Source organism: Phascolarctos cinereus, unplaced genomic scaffold (assembly GCF_003287225.1).
Source record: "Phascolarctos cinereus isolate Bilbo 61053 unplaced genomic scaffold, phaCin_HiC Scaffold_1;HRSCAF=81, whole genome shotgun sequence".
NCBI classification, from domain to species: Eukaryota; Metazoa; Chordata; class Mammalia; order Diprotodontia; family Phascolarctidae; genus Phascolarctos; species Phascolarctos cinereus.
The window spans coordinates 15,644,403-15,660,766 of NW_027555514.1; the positions used below are offsets into that span (position 1 = coordinate 15,644,403).

Genomic DNA, 16,364 nt, shown 5'->3' on the forward strand with positions numbered 1-16,364 from the left:
TAATCCAGACCACCCTCAGGATTTTTTTATACTTGTTTTTTATACTCGTTTTGTGCATATATGTGCATTTTGTCTTCCATCCATGTGCTCCATGGTGCAACTTTTGTGACCTGCATGCAGTTCCTCCCACAATATACTCCATCTTCATCTCTTTCTTTGCCCTAGCTGCCCCCTTCTGCCACCTCTTGGTTTCCCAGGCTTCCTTCACAACTCAGTTTAAATCCCATCTTCAGGTAGCCTTTCCTGCTTCCTTCAGCTGTTAGTGCCTTCCCCTTTCAGACTGCTCTCTACCTCCTCTGTGTGTATCTTGTATATATGCTTGGCTCTTTACATGGTGTCGCCTTCATCAGACTGCCAGTTCCTTGAGAATAAAGACTGTGTCTGCGTCTCTTTGTATTCCCTAGCTTAGCAGAATGCCTTGCACGTAGTAAAGGCTTAGTAAATGTACTTGTTGACTGACTGCCAAATATTCTCATTATTAACAATTTCTCCTGTTTGCAATTTCCTTTGGAATAACAAGATTCCACTGCATTCATACACCAAACATTTAGCCATTCCCTAGTAGTGAGGTACTCCCTTTGTTTCTGATTTCTTTGCTGCCATAGAAAGTGCTGTTATGAATGTTTTGTTATGTTTGGGATTTTTGTTTACGTCTTTGACTTACTTGGAATATAGGCTGCGAAATGGGAGCTTTGACTCAAAGGGACTGAACTGTGCTGAACTCTTCCAACAACCTGTCTTCCTGCAGCCCCCTTAAATGGTGATTATTAGTATATTGCGTTCTCTTTGTTAATGTGCTGCTCTTGAGGTGAAACCTCCAAATTATCTGCAAGTGGTTTCAGTTTTCCTTTGCAAGCTGTTGACGCCTATCCTTTGACTACTTACTTATGAGGGAATGGTGAGAAAGAGGGATGCACTGGGAGAAGGGGAGGAAGGGAGAGGGAAAATTATCTCACATAAAAGAGGTGCAAAAGGAAGAGCTTTTATAGTGGAGGGGGAAATGAAGGGGGGATTATGGGCAGCCCTTGAACTTTACTCTCATTGGAAATGGCTTAAAGAGAGAATAACATACACACTCAGTTGGGCATAAAAATCTATTTTAACCTACAGGGAAGTAGGAGAGGAAGGCAATAGGAAAAGGGAGGCTGATAGAAGAGTGAGTGGATCAAGGAAGATGGTGGTCAGAAGCGAAACAGACTTTGGAGGGAGGGAAGAGAGAGAAGGATAAACAGGGAAAAAATAGAATGGAGGGAAATACACAGTTAGTAATCATAAACTGTGAATGGGTCAAACTCACCCATAAAACAGAAGTGGATAGCAGAGTGGATTAAAATCTGGAATCAACAATATGTTATTTATAAGAAACACACTTGAAACAAACATAGCAGAGTAAAAATAAGGGGCTAGAGCAGAATCTGTTATGCTTCAGTTGAGGTTAAAAAAAGCAGTGGTAGAAATCATGATCAAGCAAAAGCAAAAGTAGATCTAATTAAAAGAGATAAGCAGGGAAACTACATTTTGCTAAAAGGCACCATAGACAAGGAATTATGATCAGTACTAAACAAATGTGCACCAAATATGTGCAGAATATCCAAATTCTTAAAGGAAAAGTTAAAATGATTTACAGAAAGAAATAGTAAAACTATACTAGTGGAGGACCTCAACTTTTCCCTCTCAGAATTAGATAAATCTAACCATAAAATAAACAAGAAAGAAATTAAGGCAATGTATGGAATTTTAGAAAAGTTAGACATGATAGCCCTCTAGAGAAATTTGAATGGGGCTGTAAGAGAGTATACCTTTTCCTCAGCTGTACATGGCACCTTCATAAAAATTGATCATGTATTAGGGCATAAATGCCTCACAACCAAATGCAGAAAAGCAGAAATATTAAATGCATCCTTTTCAGACCATAATGCAGTAAAATTATGTCCAATAAAGGGCCATGGGGACAGATTAAAGTTTCATTTAAGCTAAATAATTAAAAGGTAGGAATGGGTCAAAGAACAAATCATAGAAATAATAATTTCGTTAAAGAGAACAACAGAGACAACATACCAGAATTTATGGGATGCAGTCAAAATTGTACTTAGGGGAACTTTTATATCTGAATGCTTGCATCAATAAAATAAAGATCAGATCAGTGAATTTGGGGCATGCAATTTTAAAGAAAAGTAGAAAAAGAACAAAAATCCCCAACTAAACACCAAATTAGAAATCCTGAAAATCAAAGGAGGGATTTAATACTATTGGAAGTAAAAAGACCATCAAACTAGGAGCTGGTTTTATAGGGGAAAGGCAATAAAATGGATAAACTATTGGTCAATTTGATTAAAAAATAGAAAAACAAATTACTAGTATCAAAAATGAAAAGAGTGAATTCACCACCAATGAAGATGAAATTAAAGCAATTATCAGTACCTGTTTTGCCCAATCATATACTATCAGTCTAATAGTCTAAGTGGAATGGATGAATATTTACAAAAACTTAAGTTGCCCAGATTAACAGAAGAGAAAGTAGAATACTTAAATCACCCTATCTTAGAAAAAAAAGAAATTGAACAAGTCATAAATGAGCACTCTAAGAAAAAATTCTCCGGACCAGACATTCATAAGTGAATTCTACCAAACTTTTAAAGAATAATTAATCTAATCTCAATACTATACAAACTATTTGGGAAAATAAGCAAAGTAGTAGTCCTTTTGTGATGCAGATATGGTGCTGATACCTACATCAGGAAGAGCCAAAACAGAAAACTATAAATTTCCTTAATGAATATTGATGCAGAAATTTTAAGTAAAATACTAGCAAGGAAATTACAGCAAGGATCATACACTGTGATTAGGTAGGATTTAGACCAGGAATGCAGGGCTGGCTCAGTCTTAGGAAAACTCAGCTTTATTAACAATATCGACAACAAAAATCATGTGATAATCTTAATAGATGTAGTAAAAGCTTTGATAAAATACAACACTCATTGCCATAAAAACACTAGAGAGCACAGGAATAAATGGAGCTTTCCTTAAAATGATAAGTAGTTTCTTTCTAGAACTGTCAGCAAGCATTATCTGTATTGATAGAAGGCTAGAAGCCTTCCTAGTAAGATCAGGATTCCCATTATCACCACTGTTATTCAGTATTGTACTAGAAATGCTAGCTATAGCGATAAGAGAAGAAAAAAAATTGAAGGAATTAGAATAGGCAAGGAGGAAACAAAACTGTCACTTTGCAGATGATATGATGGTATACTTAGAGAATGAACAAAAACTAGTTGAAACAATTAAATTTAGCAAAGTTCCAGGATATAAAATCAACCCATATAAATCATCAGCATTTCTATATATTACCAACAGAGTCCAGCAAGAAGAGATAGAGAAATACTTAAAATAATTGTAGACAGTATAATAGTCTACCTGCCAAGACAGACCCAGGAACTATGTGAACACACTTACAAAACACTTTTCACACAAATAAAGTCAGATCTAAATAAGTGGGAAAATATCAGTTGCTCATGAGAAGGCCAATCTAATATAATAAAAATGACAATTCTACCTAAATTAATTTACTTATTATTCAGTGCCATACCAATCAGACTTTAAGAAAAATTACTTTATAGTGAGTTTAATCCCATTCTGGATTAATCCCAATATTATTCTGGAGTCACATGTGGTCACATTAGTTGTAAATGGGGGAAAAAAAGAAAAAAACAAAACCTCAAGGCCAAACATCCTAATGCTGTCTTAACCAAATTTCCTTGTTTTTTATTCTGTATTATAGTGTTCAGCATGTTCATACTGTAGAATCATGGAGCCTGTTCTGCAATTGCAAATATAGATTATGTCTATTATGTACATGTTTGTATGTCTGTGTATGTGAAATAGAAAGATTTCAGACGTGTTCCTTTACAGTGGTTCTTAAAACTTTCCCACATCCTGTGGGATTGGATTTTGTTTTGTTTCTGTAAATAAAGCAGGCAAAACAAATTTGGTTTTTAAAAAAAGCTTGTTGCTTACTATTACATGTGAGCTAAAAGAACAAATAATTGCTGTCAACTTAGGAAAGCACATTTCTCCTACTCATGTTTTCAAGGGGGAATTCACTTTATGAAAGTAAATGGGAGCAAAACCACCGTAAAATATAGTTAATAGAAGCCCTTTTATATTAAAAATAGTCCATAAACCCACATAGATACCAGCTAATTTGTTAACTACAATAAAACCTTTAAGTGTGCATAGTTTGTCTTTTAAAAGTGAACAGAAAATATTTTGCAAAATAGAATTTTAAAGGAGCATTATGAAACAATGTAGGTGGTTAAATTCCAAGTACTCGGTTAAATTTGCCTTACATAATGAAATCTATTGTAGAAAATTGGAGAGTAGCTTTGTTGTGTAGTTCTATGTAGGAAGGTCTGTAAATTCCTGTGGCCCTCTCCTCAGCTGCCCATTTCTGCAATGAAGGGGCCTGCTGTGGTCCTGCAGCCTTGTCTAGTGATGTAATGCAGAACATTATTTTACCATTTAGGTATTTCTCGGTATAACAGTGAAACCCTTCGTGTGGGAATAAAATTGGAAGGTTCTTCTACCTCCAACTATATTTTGTGGTCTTCGCATATTTTCTTCAAATCAGATAAATGTTTGCAGATGTACTCATGGATGTAGTGCAGTGGCTAGAACGCTGAACTTGGAGTCAGGAAGACCTGAGTTCAAATCTAGCCTCACACATCTACTAGCTATGTGAGCCTGGACACAATCTCTTCATCTCTGTCTGCCTCAGTTTCCTCATCTTTAAAATGGAGGTACTAGCAGCACCTACCTTGCAGGTTATTATGAAGCTTAAATGAGATAATGTACGTAGTGCTTTGCAGACTTTAAAGTACTTCATACATGCCAGCTCTCACTATTTTTGGTAATAGCTTCAGAGTTGGTAACACAGTTATCTTATCCAGCCTTCACATCTTACAGATTAGGAAGCTGAGATTGCAGAGAAATGACCTTTCTCCAATCCGCCAGCTAGTCAGTGGCTGAGGCAAGCTGGGCCCAGGAGTCCTTGCCTCTGGCTCTAATCGAATGTTCTCTCTTCTGCCCTGCTGACTTCCCTCCAGGTGATGCTTGGAGAGTTGTCAAAGCAGCATTCAAGGGATAAGGCTTTCAGGAGAGGTTGGTTTGGACTTGGGTGTTTGTTCCCAGAGCCCTTTTATGTTCTGGATGGGCATTGAGGCCTCTCCTGATCTGCACAGGGTCAGAAATCCACAGGAGAAAGAGGAGAAGCCAAGGCCTTCGGCAGTCCTGGGCAAATGATCATTAGATACCTGCTGTGCACTGGAGTCCATGCATGACTGGTGATAGAAATTCAGAAACAAGCAAGTGCTGCGAGCACCAGGGAGCTCACGTTCCCAGCCAAGTCAACACAGGCCAGCAAGCGTTGATGAGGAGTCTATTCTGGGCCCAGGGGCAGCCAGGCCGGAAAGTCTGTGGGATTTAAGCTGGAGGATCTTACTGAGTTTTTAGAATGCCTCTCTACCTCCTCTGCAGCAGTGATAACAAGAACAGCACTTCTTAGCACTTGAAGGTGTTCAGAGTAAGCAGTAGGTGATTAATAGATGTCTATTAACGGATGTAGTTTGATCTTCTAACAGCCCTGAGGGGGCAGGGCTGGCCTGTGAGTAGGGCTTATTTTCATTGTGCCTTTTTTTTTTTTAAACATATGCTTATTGTGAGCATCCCTGACTTAGTGACGGTGCCTCCAGGCTATTCTCAAACCAGACACTCCATCTCCTAACTCTGGCATTTTCTCTGCCTTTCCCTCATGCCGGAATACCATTACCCCTCCTGGCTGCCTTCAAGGCCCAGCTCACACCTCCCTCCCCCCACAAGCCTTTTCTGATGCCCCTTAATTCTCGTGCCTTTCCACTGGTGATTATTTCCAGTTTGTCCTGTGTATGTCCTGGTTCTATGTGATTGTTTTCCTGTTGGCTCCTGGTGAGCTCCTCGAGGGCAGGGACTGTCTTTTGTCTTTTGCCAGCTCTTAGCACAAAGCCTGGCAAATAGTAGGTACTTAATACATGTTTATTGACTAACTTGTAAAATTTTGTGGTTTTGGTAGTCACTTAGTTTCACTAGTTCTTTTAGGGGGAAAAACATTTATCAGTGTGCCTTGGGCTTTAATTTAGAGTTTACTATATCCAACAGTTCATTGTAATTTCATTTTTCCCTCTTTTTTTTTTTCCATAAAGCAGCAGCAGCAGCAGCAGCGATGCAGCAGGTGTTAGACAACCTCACTGAGCTGCCCTCCTCTGCGGGGGCAGGAGAAATAGACCTCATCTTCCTCAAGGGCATCATGGAGAACCCGATTGTGAAATCCCTCGCGAAGGTAGCTGGCTTTGTTCATGGGGTCATGGAAACATATGGGAAACTCTATTCTTTGGAAGGATTGCAGTACTTCAGATGTTACCATTGTAGACAGTGCCTCTGGTAGTATCATTTTAGCTGATAAATGATAATCCCTGTCTCATAATAAAATCCTAAAGTGTTCACAGTAAACCAATTTTCTTCTTACATTAAAAACAGAATTTTATTGCTCCTGTGGACCTTCCTGTGGTTAGAAAAATCCCAGGTGCATCTGCACTGGATCATAGATGAAGTTAGAGTAGGAAGAAGCTTCAGGAATCATTTATTCCAATCCTCTGACTCATTTTACAAATGAGGAAATTGAGTCTCAGAAAGGTTAAGTGGCTTCTTCCCCCTCCCTCACCTTTGTAAGAGGCTTGTTTGCCTTGGTGGAGTCTGGAGGTGAGGAGAGAATGTGGGTTTAATCTCAGTATTCTGGGATCCCAGAGAGGGCCGTCTGAACATCCATATCACACTGTCTCAGAGCCACCTGATCCTCTCCATGAGGAGTTCTGATGCTCCCTGTGGTGACAGGGAGGCTCTCATTGGACTGGGGAAACTCATGCAGAGTCTGTGGGATGGATTATCGTGGCCCTTCTTGTTTCTCAAACCTTTGATTGTCCTTGTGGCTTCCCCTCTCCCAGTGCGGAATAATCTGATATTTAACCAAGGCTTGCTCCTGCCTTCTCTGTATGGAATCCATTGCCGCACGCATTGCTTTCTTGACTTGACTTGTCCCTTCCTTCTAACGTTCTTTGCAGTCTCTCTAGCCAAGGCCAAATCACGTTCTTTCCTAGGCTTCTGATGCCCCTGTTATTTCTGGTTACAGAACAGTTTCCCTCATCCCTGTGAGCCAGCCTTGTTTGGTCCTAGAGTCCCTTCACTGCTCTCTTTAACGTGTAATATTTTGGAAGACGAGTCTATCTAGCCATCTCTTGCCCAGGGTTTCCTGTGCTCACATTGGCTTCCGTTGACTCCTGAGGTATTGCTGCGCTGGTGTCTCTCGGTAGACTGGGAATCTGTTTCCTTAAACCTTTTCTTGAACAGCTTTCCCACATGTTGTTGCCTCCTGTCCACATGCTCTAGGAGGAGTGAGGGGAGGATGCTCATTCTTGAGCCCACTCCTCCAGGGGCAGCTGCTGGCACCCAGGCTAAAGGAAGGCTGGCCCTCCTCTGGGGAATCATGACCTGTTGTTAACGGGCCTTGCTGTCTTCACGCTGTGGCCCAGGGGAGAGTGTGCTTGATTCGGAGTCAGCGCCTGCATCCAGATCCCAACTTTGCCACCAGGCCTCAGTTTCATCGTTTGTAAAACGAGGTGGTTGGACAGAACGCCCCGAAGGTCCTTTGATGCTCTAAACTTGTGCTTTGTGTACTGGCGAGAATTCCCAAATTCAGAAGGAGGTTCGATTCAAAGTTTAATAAACTATGAAATCAGTCAATGAATGCAGATTCAGAGGCAGTGGTCTGGTACTAACACCTTCACACTTAAGCAGCTGGGAAAGGGCCCTGTGACTTCCAAGGGGTAAATGGTTATTAGCATCTGAGAGGACCAGAGGTACTCAAAAGGGGAGGAGGGGAGAGAGACAGAGAGACATCTTAGAGGTGGCCTCTTGTCTGGGTGAGTTCTCCCATTTAGACCATTCTCTTCTGGACCAAAGGGCTATTTTTTACTTTTTGTAACTCGAGCAAAATGTCTTCTACTGAGAGGCACGTGATAATTGTTCAGTTGGGCACATTCTACCCACTCCTGGCTGTACCGAGGTACAGGTTGTAGGGATAGACATGCCAAACAAGGATTTCCCAGGAGTCTTTGCCTGGTTTGCCTGTTACCTCAGGAGAAATTTGCCTGGTCTTCCAAGGTGTTGGCCACACACACACACACACACACACACACACACACACACACACACACGCCCTCTGTGCCACCCCCTCCCCCCCATATCACTTGGGTGTGATTTTTTCCTTATTTTCGTTGTCACTCATTGTTTTAAAAATATGTATAGAAATGAGGAGAGGATTTTTTTAAAAGCCTTGATGCTTTCTCTTTGGTTTTCTGTCCACTTCTCCCCTTTTTGACCAAACTAAAATTGCTGTTTAAGCATTTGCTCAGCATTTCATATTTTCTGTTTATTCTCTTATAGCAAATGGAACCGGGGGAGAGGGGGAGACTAATGCACACCTAGCATCCCTGCAAGCCACATGGTGACTTAGTTTTAAAATGTAATATTATCTGTGTTTTGTTTTACTCTTAATGATTTTGTGCAACATTCCTCAATTGCATTTTAATCTAGTTTGGGCTGCCCTTGGAAGTATGTTTGACGCCCACCCCCACCCTATTCATTCTGACAAAGCATAACGCCCATGAGTGGCAAGAGCCCGCGGAAGTTTGATTGGCAGCTCCTCTGAGTTTGCACATGAGCTCATCTTCTGTCCTTTTTAATAAACATTCAAGAAAGTTCTTATGGGCACGGAAGCTACCGGAATGCGGCTCTGCGAGCGTGCGCTACACTCACGAGGACCAGGGACTGCTCTCGTTCTCCCTACTGCTGGATTTCGGTCACGTTAGTCTCACTGTGTGTCTGTCCCTTTCTTTTACTCTCGCTCATTTTATTTGGTCCCCTCACCAGCCGTGGCAGGACAGGCTATTCCTGTCCCTTTCTAGCCCGAATCCACATGGAATTACTTCAGCATTAACGCTGTTCATTAGATGTGCACTCCGTCTGGCCAGGGGTGCTTTAGCTTTTTTTGTTATGCTTTCCTCGCTGTATTTTCATTTCATAAGATGAGTGGAGAATGAAATATAATTGATCGATTTTTAAAAATAGAAAATTTGATAACCTCATTCCCAGCACTTGTTTTCTTGGTGTGAGCATAATTTCTTCTTGATAGTAAGCATAATTTTTAAGTTGCAACATTAATGTTTATTGCATCTTTTGTCTAATCCAGAACGATCACTAAATTCTGGAGAGAATAAGGCCTCCTTAGTCAGCATTCAGTTAATATTGTTTCTGAAAGGAGTTGCAGCCAGCTTTTTTAGATCTTTCATGAGTTTGTTGCAAAATTTGCATTTTGGAATCAGGATGAGACTGTGAATTATAAATCTCGTCATACTGCTTGAAAAACTGACTGGAAAATTTGTGTGCAAGTGTATAACAAAATGAAATTTAGCTTTTATGAGTCAAATATCAAAATAGTATGGTTTTTAAATAATCTTTATGAAAGAAGAAAACATTACTTGTATCAGAAAGAATGAAAAGTAATACTCCTGTTAATTTAAATTTCTCATCATTTCAGGCTCATGAAAGACTAGAAGATTCTAAACTTGAAGCCGTCAGTGATAATAACTTGGAACTAGTGAATGAGATTCTTGAAGACATCAGCCCTTTAATAAATGTAGATGAAAACGTTGCTGAGCTGGTCAGCATTCTCAAGGAGCCTCACTTTCAGGTAACCTTTCTTCATCATACCTTTCCCACTTACCCACCTCTAGCCCTTGGCCATGTGACTCGTCTTTTACCAGTGAAATTTCCAAAGAGCTTGATTTTATATACTCAAAATGGTCCATTTTTTTCTTTTGTCAACTTTTGACCCTTTTTTGAAGGGTCTCCAATTTGTTTATGATGTCACATTTTATTTCTGTTATGTATCCACTTGGAATTTATCTTGGTGTATGGTGTGAGATATTGATCTAGACCTCATTTCTGCCAGGCTGCTTTCCAACTTTCCAATTTTCTTATCAGTTTTTATTTTGAATAGTAAATCCTTACCCAAGCAAGTGAAGATTTTGGGTTTATCAAGCGCTATGCCACAATCTGTTCCATTGATCAACCTCTTTATTTTTTTAATTAGTATCAAATCGTGCTTTCTAGTAGAATTTGAGATCCAGTCCTGCTAGGCCCACTCCACCCCCCCTTTTTTTAACCACTTTTTTACATTATTTCCCTTGATTCTTGACCTTTTGTTCTTCCAGATGAATTTCATTATTTTTTTCTAGTTCTATAAAGTAATTCTTTGGTAGTTTGTTTGGGTATGGCACTGAGTAAATTAATTTATGTAGTATTGTCATTTTCTTATGTTCTCATGAGCGGTTATTAACTTCTCCAGCCATTTTAACTTGTCTTTACTCCTGTCTGATTATTTTGTAGTCGTATTCACATATTCCTAAGTGTGACTTGGTAGATAGTGCCAAATACTAATATTCTTTAGTTATTTTGAGTGGAATTTCTTTTTTCTATCTTGGTGACTTAATGTAGATTTGTTTTATATCTTCACAATTTTATAAACTTTATAAACTTTATTATTTATTAATTTCAGTTGACTCTTTAAAAGTTCTTTAGATAGGATTCTCTTGCATGTCATTTGCAAAAAGTAAAGAGTTTTGTTTCCTCTTTGCCTGTGTTTATTCCCTTAATTTTCTTTCTTGTCATATTGCTACACCTAGCATTTCAACTGCTATATCAAATAGTGGAATAATGGACATCCTTGCTTTATCCCTTGATCTTATTGGAAAGGCCTCTAACATTTCTCCATTACGCAAGTTTACCCTGGCTTTAGATAAATACTATTTACTATGTTAAGAAAAAGTTCCTCTATTTCTATGAGGTTTAGTGATGTATTTTGTTAAAAGCCATCTAATATCTCATGATAAAAGTATGTGGGTTTTTTTATGTTGTTTGCAGAATTTGTTAGGTCTATAATCTTCCTTATATTGTACCAATCTTGAATTCCTGGTGTAAAGCCAACTTAAATATAATGAACAAGCTTGTTGATATGTTAATGTACCTTTCTTGCCAACTTTTTATTAAATTTTTGGGTTAATGTTTATTGGGCATATTGGTCTGTAGTTTTATTTTCTTGCTTTCTCTTTCTCTAATTTAGGTATCAAAAATCATATGTGTGTCCTAGAAAGAAATTGGAAGGGTCCCTTCTTTTCCTATTTTTGTAAAGAATTTATATGATATTAAAATTAATTTTCCTTTGAATGTTGTTATAATTCACTTCTAAATCCATCTGGTCCTGGAGTGTTTTACTTTGGGAGTTTAATGTCTCGTTCAGTTTCTTTTTTCTCATACAAGTTTATTTAAATAACCTTTTTTTTTAAGTCTGGGTATTTTATATTTTTGTAAATAATCCTCCATACGAGGTCCATATATGAAATATATTCCAAATTTGGCTACTTAAAGACTTTAAATACTCATGGTGATTTATATTATTTAAAAAAGGAAATGAGTTCTCTTTTGGCCTGTGTTTTAGATTTATTGTGACCTTCACCTGTTTCTAGTGGTATTCTTCTTAGTCTTCCTATAAAATCACGATAACGGGTGCAGGGTCTTTCACGTACAAGGATGATCCCTCTTGGCTGCCATGAGAGGGGTCCTGTGGAGGTTTTCCCTTTTCATCCTTCCCCTCTTCCTTGGTCCTCGTGACCAGACATGTTGGAGCTGGCAGGTTGATGCACGTGGCGTATGGCCCAAGCACGGAGCAGACCCAGTTGGGCCACCTGGATTTTGGAAGCCAGTTTGCTTCATTAGCCTGCTGTCCTCCAGTTGACTTCGCTAGCTATCATGCCAAGATTAACATTTATACAAAACTAAAAACCATCGTGGAAGGTATCTGATACATCAGAGCAGCTAGGCGGTGCAGTGGATGGAGCACTGGGTGTGCAGTCCACAAGACCTGAGTTCAAATGTGGCCTCAGATGCTAGTTGTGCGACATTGGGCAAGTCACTTCACCCTGTTTGCGTCAGTTTCCTGCTCTGTAAAATGGGCTGGAGAAGGACATGGCAGACCACTCCAGGATCTCTGCCAGAAAACCCCAGGGGGGTGACGGAGGATCAGACGAGACTGAGACAGCTGAACCGCTGCAACGACAAATGTGAAACATCTCTGCTGGAGAAGTGGCCATCTGACCCCGAGGCCTGGAGCCGCGTTTCGTCCCGGGTACATCCGGAGGCGTCACGGCTTGTTTTGGTTTTGTCTTTTTAACTGCTCTGAAATTCATTATCTTTCTTCCCCAAAAGGCAAAAAAGCCTTGTTCCCGAGGAGTGGGAGACGAGTTACTTTTCCAGTCTTCTTCCACCTTCCTCCCCTCTGCCCAGCTGGTCTCTTGCTCCTCCTCCCCTTGGGTTCCGTTTTCCATCTCTTGTCTTGGCTCTGGCCGTCCACCGTGGCCGCAAGGTTCTGCCTCCTTTCTCCTGGCAAGGCCAAGCTCACGTTCTGCCTCCTTCGGGCGTCCTTTCCCAGACCCCCTCCTGGAGGACCCTCTCCTACTCTGTAGGAGTCTGCTCTGTGCCCAGTTGGTCTCATGTCTCCCCCACTGGACTTGGAGGGGCTGATTCGGCCTTTTCTTTGTATCCCCAGCCCTTAGCACAGTGTTTGGTACCTAGCAGGTGCTTAATAAATGTGTGCTTACCAACTGACAAGAGGCTTCAGTTGTGTTTGTAGAGTTTCTGGTTTTTTAAAATGCCAACATCAGTCATCAGAAAACAATGATTTCTGATTTACTGAGTGTCCTTATGCCCTGGTTCTGGCCTAAATGCTCTACAAAGCTTTACTTAGACATAATGACAAGGGTCCTTCTCTTGATCAGTTCAGTTACTAGGCTTCTAGTCACAAAATCCCTTTTCTATACCCATCACATTAACCCTTTAGGGCCCAAAATGATTTAGAAAGGAGCTGTTTTCAACGCATTTACCTAGCAAAGAAAGAAATGTTGCTGTTTACAGTGATGTCTGACTCTGCATGTCCCCATTTGGGGTTTTCTTGGCAGAGACACTAAAGAGGTTGGCCATTTCCTTCTCCAGCTCATTTTACAGAAGAGGAAACTGAGGCAAACAGGGTGAAGCGACTTGCTCAGAGTCACACAGGTGGTAAATGTCTGAGGCCAGATTTGAACTCGGGAAGATGAGTCTTCCAGACTCCAGGCCTGGTGTTCCGTCCACTGCTCCATCTAGCTACCTATCTTTCACTAAACGAAATGGCAAGAAATAATGGGCGAGTGATGGTTCATATACTGTTTGGACAGCCATCGATTGCTGGCTGGCTGTGTCTGTCGGTGACTGAACTGGTGGTGCACCAGTGAGGTCTAGTCCAGCCAAGGTGTTCAGACTGCAGCTTGAAGAGCCATTTCCCCGTAATTCAGCCAGAGGAGAAAAGGAACCTTCACACAGGAGACATTGCGAAATGCAGAGCTGGAATGGAAATGGCAGGAGGCCCAGTGTTGAATTAATGCGTGATTTACGCTTTGTGATGTTGCACGGTACCCGTTGTATGGCACTGTGCCTCAGTCAGTAAGCATGTATTAGGCGCCTGCTGTATGCCAGGTGCTGGGGATGCAAAGAAAGGCAAAAGCGAGCCCGGGCCTTCCAGGACCATCACGGTCTCATGGGAATGATCAGAGAGGGAGGGCTTCCAGAAAGGCTGCTAGTGCAAGATGATCTTTGAGCTGGGACTTGAAGGAAGCCGGAGGTGGAGATGAGGAGGGAGAGCAAGCCAGGCATGGGGCACAGCCAGGGCAAGTGCCTGGAGGTGGGAAATGGAGGATTTTGTGCAAGGAATTGCAAGGGGGCTGGTGTCACTGGACTGCAGAGCATGTGATGATGATGGAAAGGTTGGAGGGGGCCAGGTTAGGAAGAACCTCTAAATGCTAAACAGGATTTTATATTTGATCTTGGAGGCACCAGGGAGCCACTGGGGTTTATTGAGTGGGGCAGGGTGGGATGAGGTGGTCAGACCTGTGCTAGAGTAAGATTAATTTGACAGCTGAGTGGCCTAGAGTGGGGAGAGATGTGAGGCAGAGAGGCCAACCAGCAGACTCTTGAAATAACCCAGGTGTGAGGTGATGAAGGCTGCAGTAGGGGCAGATCAAAGGATAGAAAGTGCATATTGGAGAGATGTCGTGAATTGGATCAGGTGTAAGAGAGACTGAGGAGCTGCAGATGAAGCCTGGGCTGTGAGCCTGGGTAACTGGGGGCGGCGGTGCCCTTGACAGTAAGAGGGAAGTGGGGGGAGCCCAGTGCGGCACATGTTCAGATGGTTAAAGGCTATCCAGTTTGTGATATCGCATGGGTGGGTGGAGATGCACGTCCGGAGGTCAGGAGGGCATAAAGGCTAGAGAAGTAGGTCTGAGGCTCGTTAACGTAGAGATGACGATTGAACTAGGGACCTGAGGAGAGCAGAGCGTCAAGGGAAAAGGGCCTAGGACAGCCCCATAGGACACCCATGGTTTGTGTGTGTGACCTAACTGAAAATCCTGTGAAGGAAACTGAGGAGTGGTCAGAGAGGTAGAAAGAGAGCCAGGAGAGCATGGACTCCTGAAAACCCGCAGAGAAGAGGGTGATCATCATTGTCAGAGGCTTCAGAGAGGTCAAGGAAGAGAAGGACGAGGTCCTTATTTCACTTCTGTATATGTCAGTTTTCCCTCAGCTTTGCTTATTGTGAAGCATGCCTTTTTAACTTCCTGCACCATGTATCTGTTGAGCTGTAGGCCTTCCTGCGGATTTTCTTCTTTACTGGTCTTCATGTTAGGGTTGGGAGAGTCCAAGGAAGGCTCACTTTGCAAAGAATCCTTGAGTGTAGGGATCAGGAAATCCTATGGCTTATGGCTCTGGGATGATGCCTGGCAGGAGGTGTGCTGGGCCAGTGAGACAGACGTGCACTCCTTCCTTCTCATCGTAGCAGGGGTGACTCCTGGGGTCTTCTGAGGCCTGTTTCCTATATCCAGTGACTTACGTTGCTTTTCCCATTGCATATCCTGCTGTCAACTCAGACTCAGTGTCTCTAAAACTAAACTCATCTTCTTTCCCCGAACTCTAGAGTGGGGAGGAAGCTCAGTAGCTGTCTCTTCCCACTCTTATTAGACAACACATTGTACGAGAGGTTGTCAGCCTCTCATTGAAGAGGCTGCTGTCCCTGAAGCCAGACCCTTGCACTCGGGGATAAGCTTCTGGTGAGCCTTCCCTTCCTCAGTCTTTGCCTCCTGCCCTGCTGGTCAGTGTTGCAGGCATCTGCATCTTCTTCGGGCACTGCTCCCCCCCAACCTCGTCTGCTCCAGGCTAAATCTCCCTATTTCCTTCACCATGAACTCCTCTGTAGAATTTCATGCTTAGCAATAGCCTTCCTAAAATGGGGAGCCTGAATGGGTTTGGGCCATGGCAGAATACAGTGGAGATGGCCTCTCCATATTCCTGGAGGTTCGGCCTCCCAGGACACAGCCCAGGGTTCCCTTAGCTTCCTCGATTGCAGTTTCCATCGCTGACTCACTGACCTCGCAGTGCACTCGAACACCCTTGTGTTTTTATTAGGAAGCCTTCTGTCTCCCATCTTCTTCTTCGAAGTCACTTTTTAACCCAACAGTTCTAAGACTTTCTGTCTTTTTTCAATTTCGTTTACTAGATTCCGCCCAATATTCTAACCGGTTAGGTCAAGATCTTTTAAAAATCTGACTCAACCAGGATGTTCGGTTTTCTTCTTGGTTTTGTGCCATCTAAAAATTTCATGAGAGTGGTATCCATGCTTTTATCCAGATCATTGGTAAAAATGTTCAGCAGCAGCATGGGGCCCAGCCCCAATCCCTGGGGCGCTCCAGCGGAAATCTTCTTCCAAGTGGAAGTGGAACTAGTCGTGATTTCTCTTGGGAACCAAGCTTTAGGAATCCATCTAACTGCATCATCATCCAGTCTGTGTCTCTCCGTCTTTTCTACAAGAAAAAGAGATCAGTTAGCTGGTGCCTTGTCACAAATCTTGGCAAACCGTCGCCTGGGCATTCTGCTGATTTGCCAGGCTCCTGGTCCTGGCCAGAAAGGCCTTGAGGTTCGTCTGGGCTGACTCTACCTGTCTTGGGTTGGGTGCCTGGGCTTACTGATTGGAGCACTTTCTTTTCTAGATGTTTACCAATAATTCTTTTAATAGTAATTTTGAGACTTGCTAGAAATTGAAGTCACACTCACTATATGCCTTTTCTATAAAATTAAATTTC

General features: G+C 42.0%; 1 protein-coding gene across 5 annotated transcripts in view; it reads left to right on the forward strand.

Moving 5' to 3' along the window:
- The window catches only part of PALS2 (protein associated with LIN7 2, MAGUK p55 family member), a 77,791-nt gene that overhangs the window by 35,853 nt on the left and 25,574 nt on the right, over positions 1–16,364 (forward strand). For 2 of the 5 annotated variants that reach the window (XM_020993425.2, XM_078150880.1), the window contains exons 2-3: positions 6,234–6,370; positions 9,683–9,835. In XM_020993425.2, coding sequence (XP_020849084.1) covers positions 6,254–6,370; positions 9,683–9,835 — 270 coding nt within the window. In that variant the 5' untranslated portion in view covers positions 6,234–6,253. Of the gene's footprint in view, positions 1–6,233; positions 6,371–8,734; positions 8,950–9,682; positions 9,836–16,364 lie in introns of those variants that run through there. The other 3 variants (XM_020993424.2, XM_078150882.1, XM_020993423.2) reach the window with 2 other exon arrangements.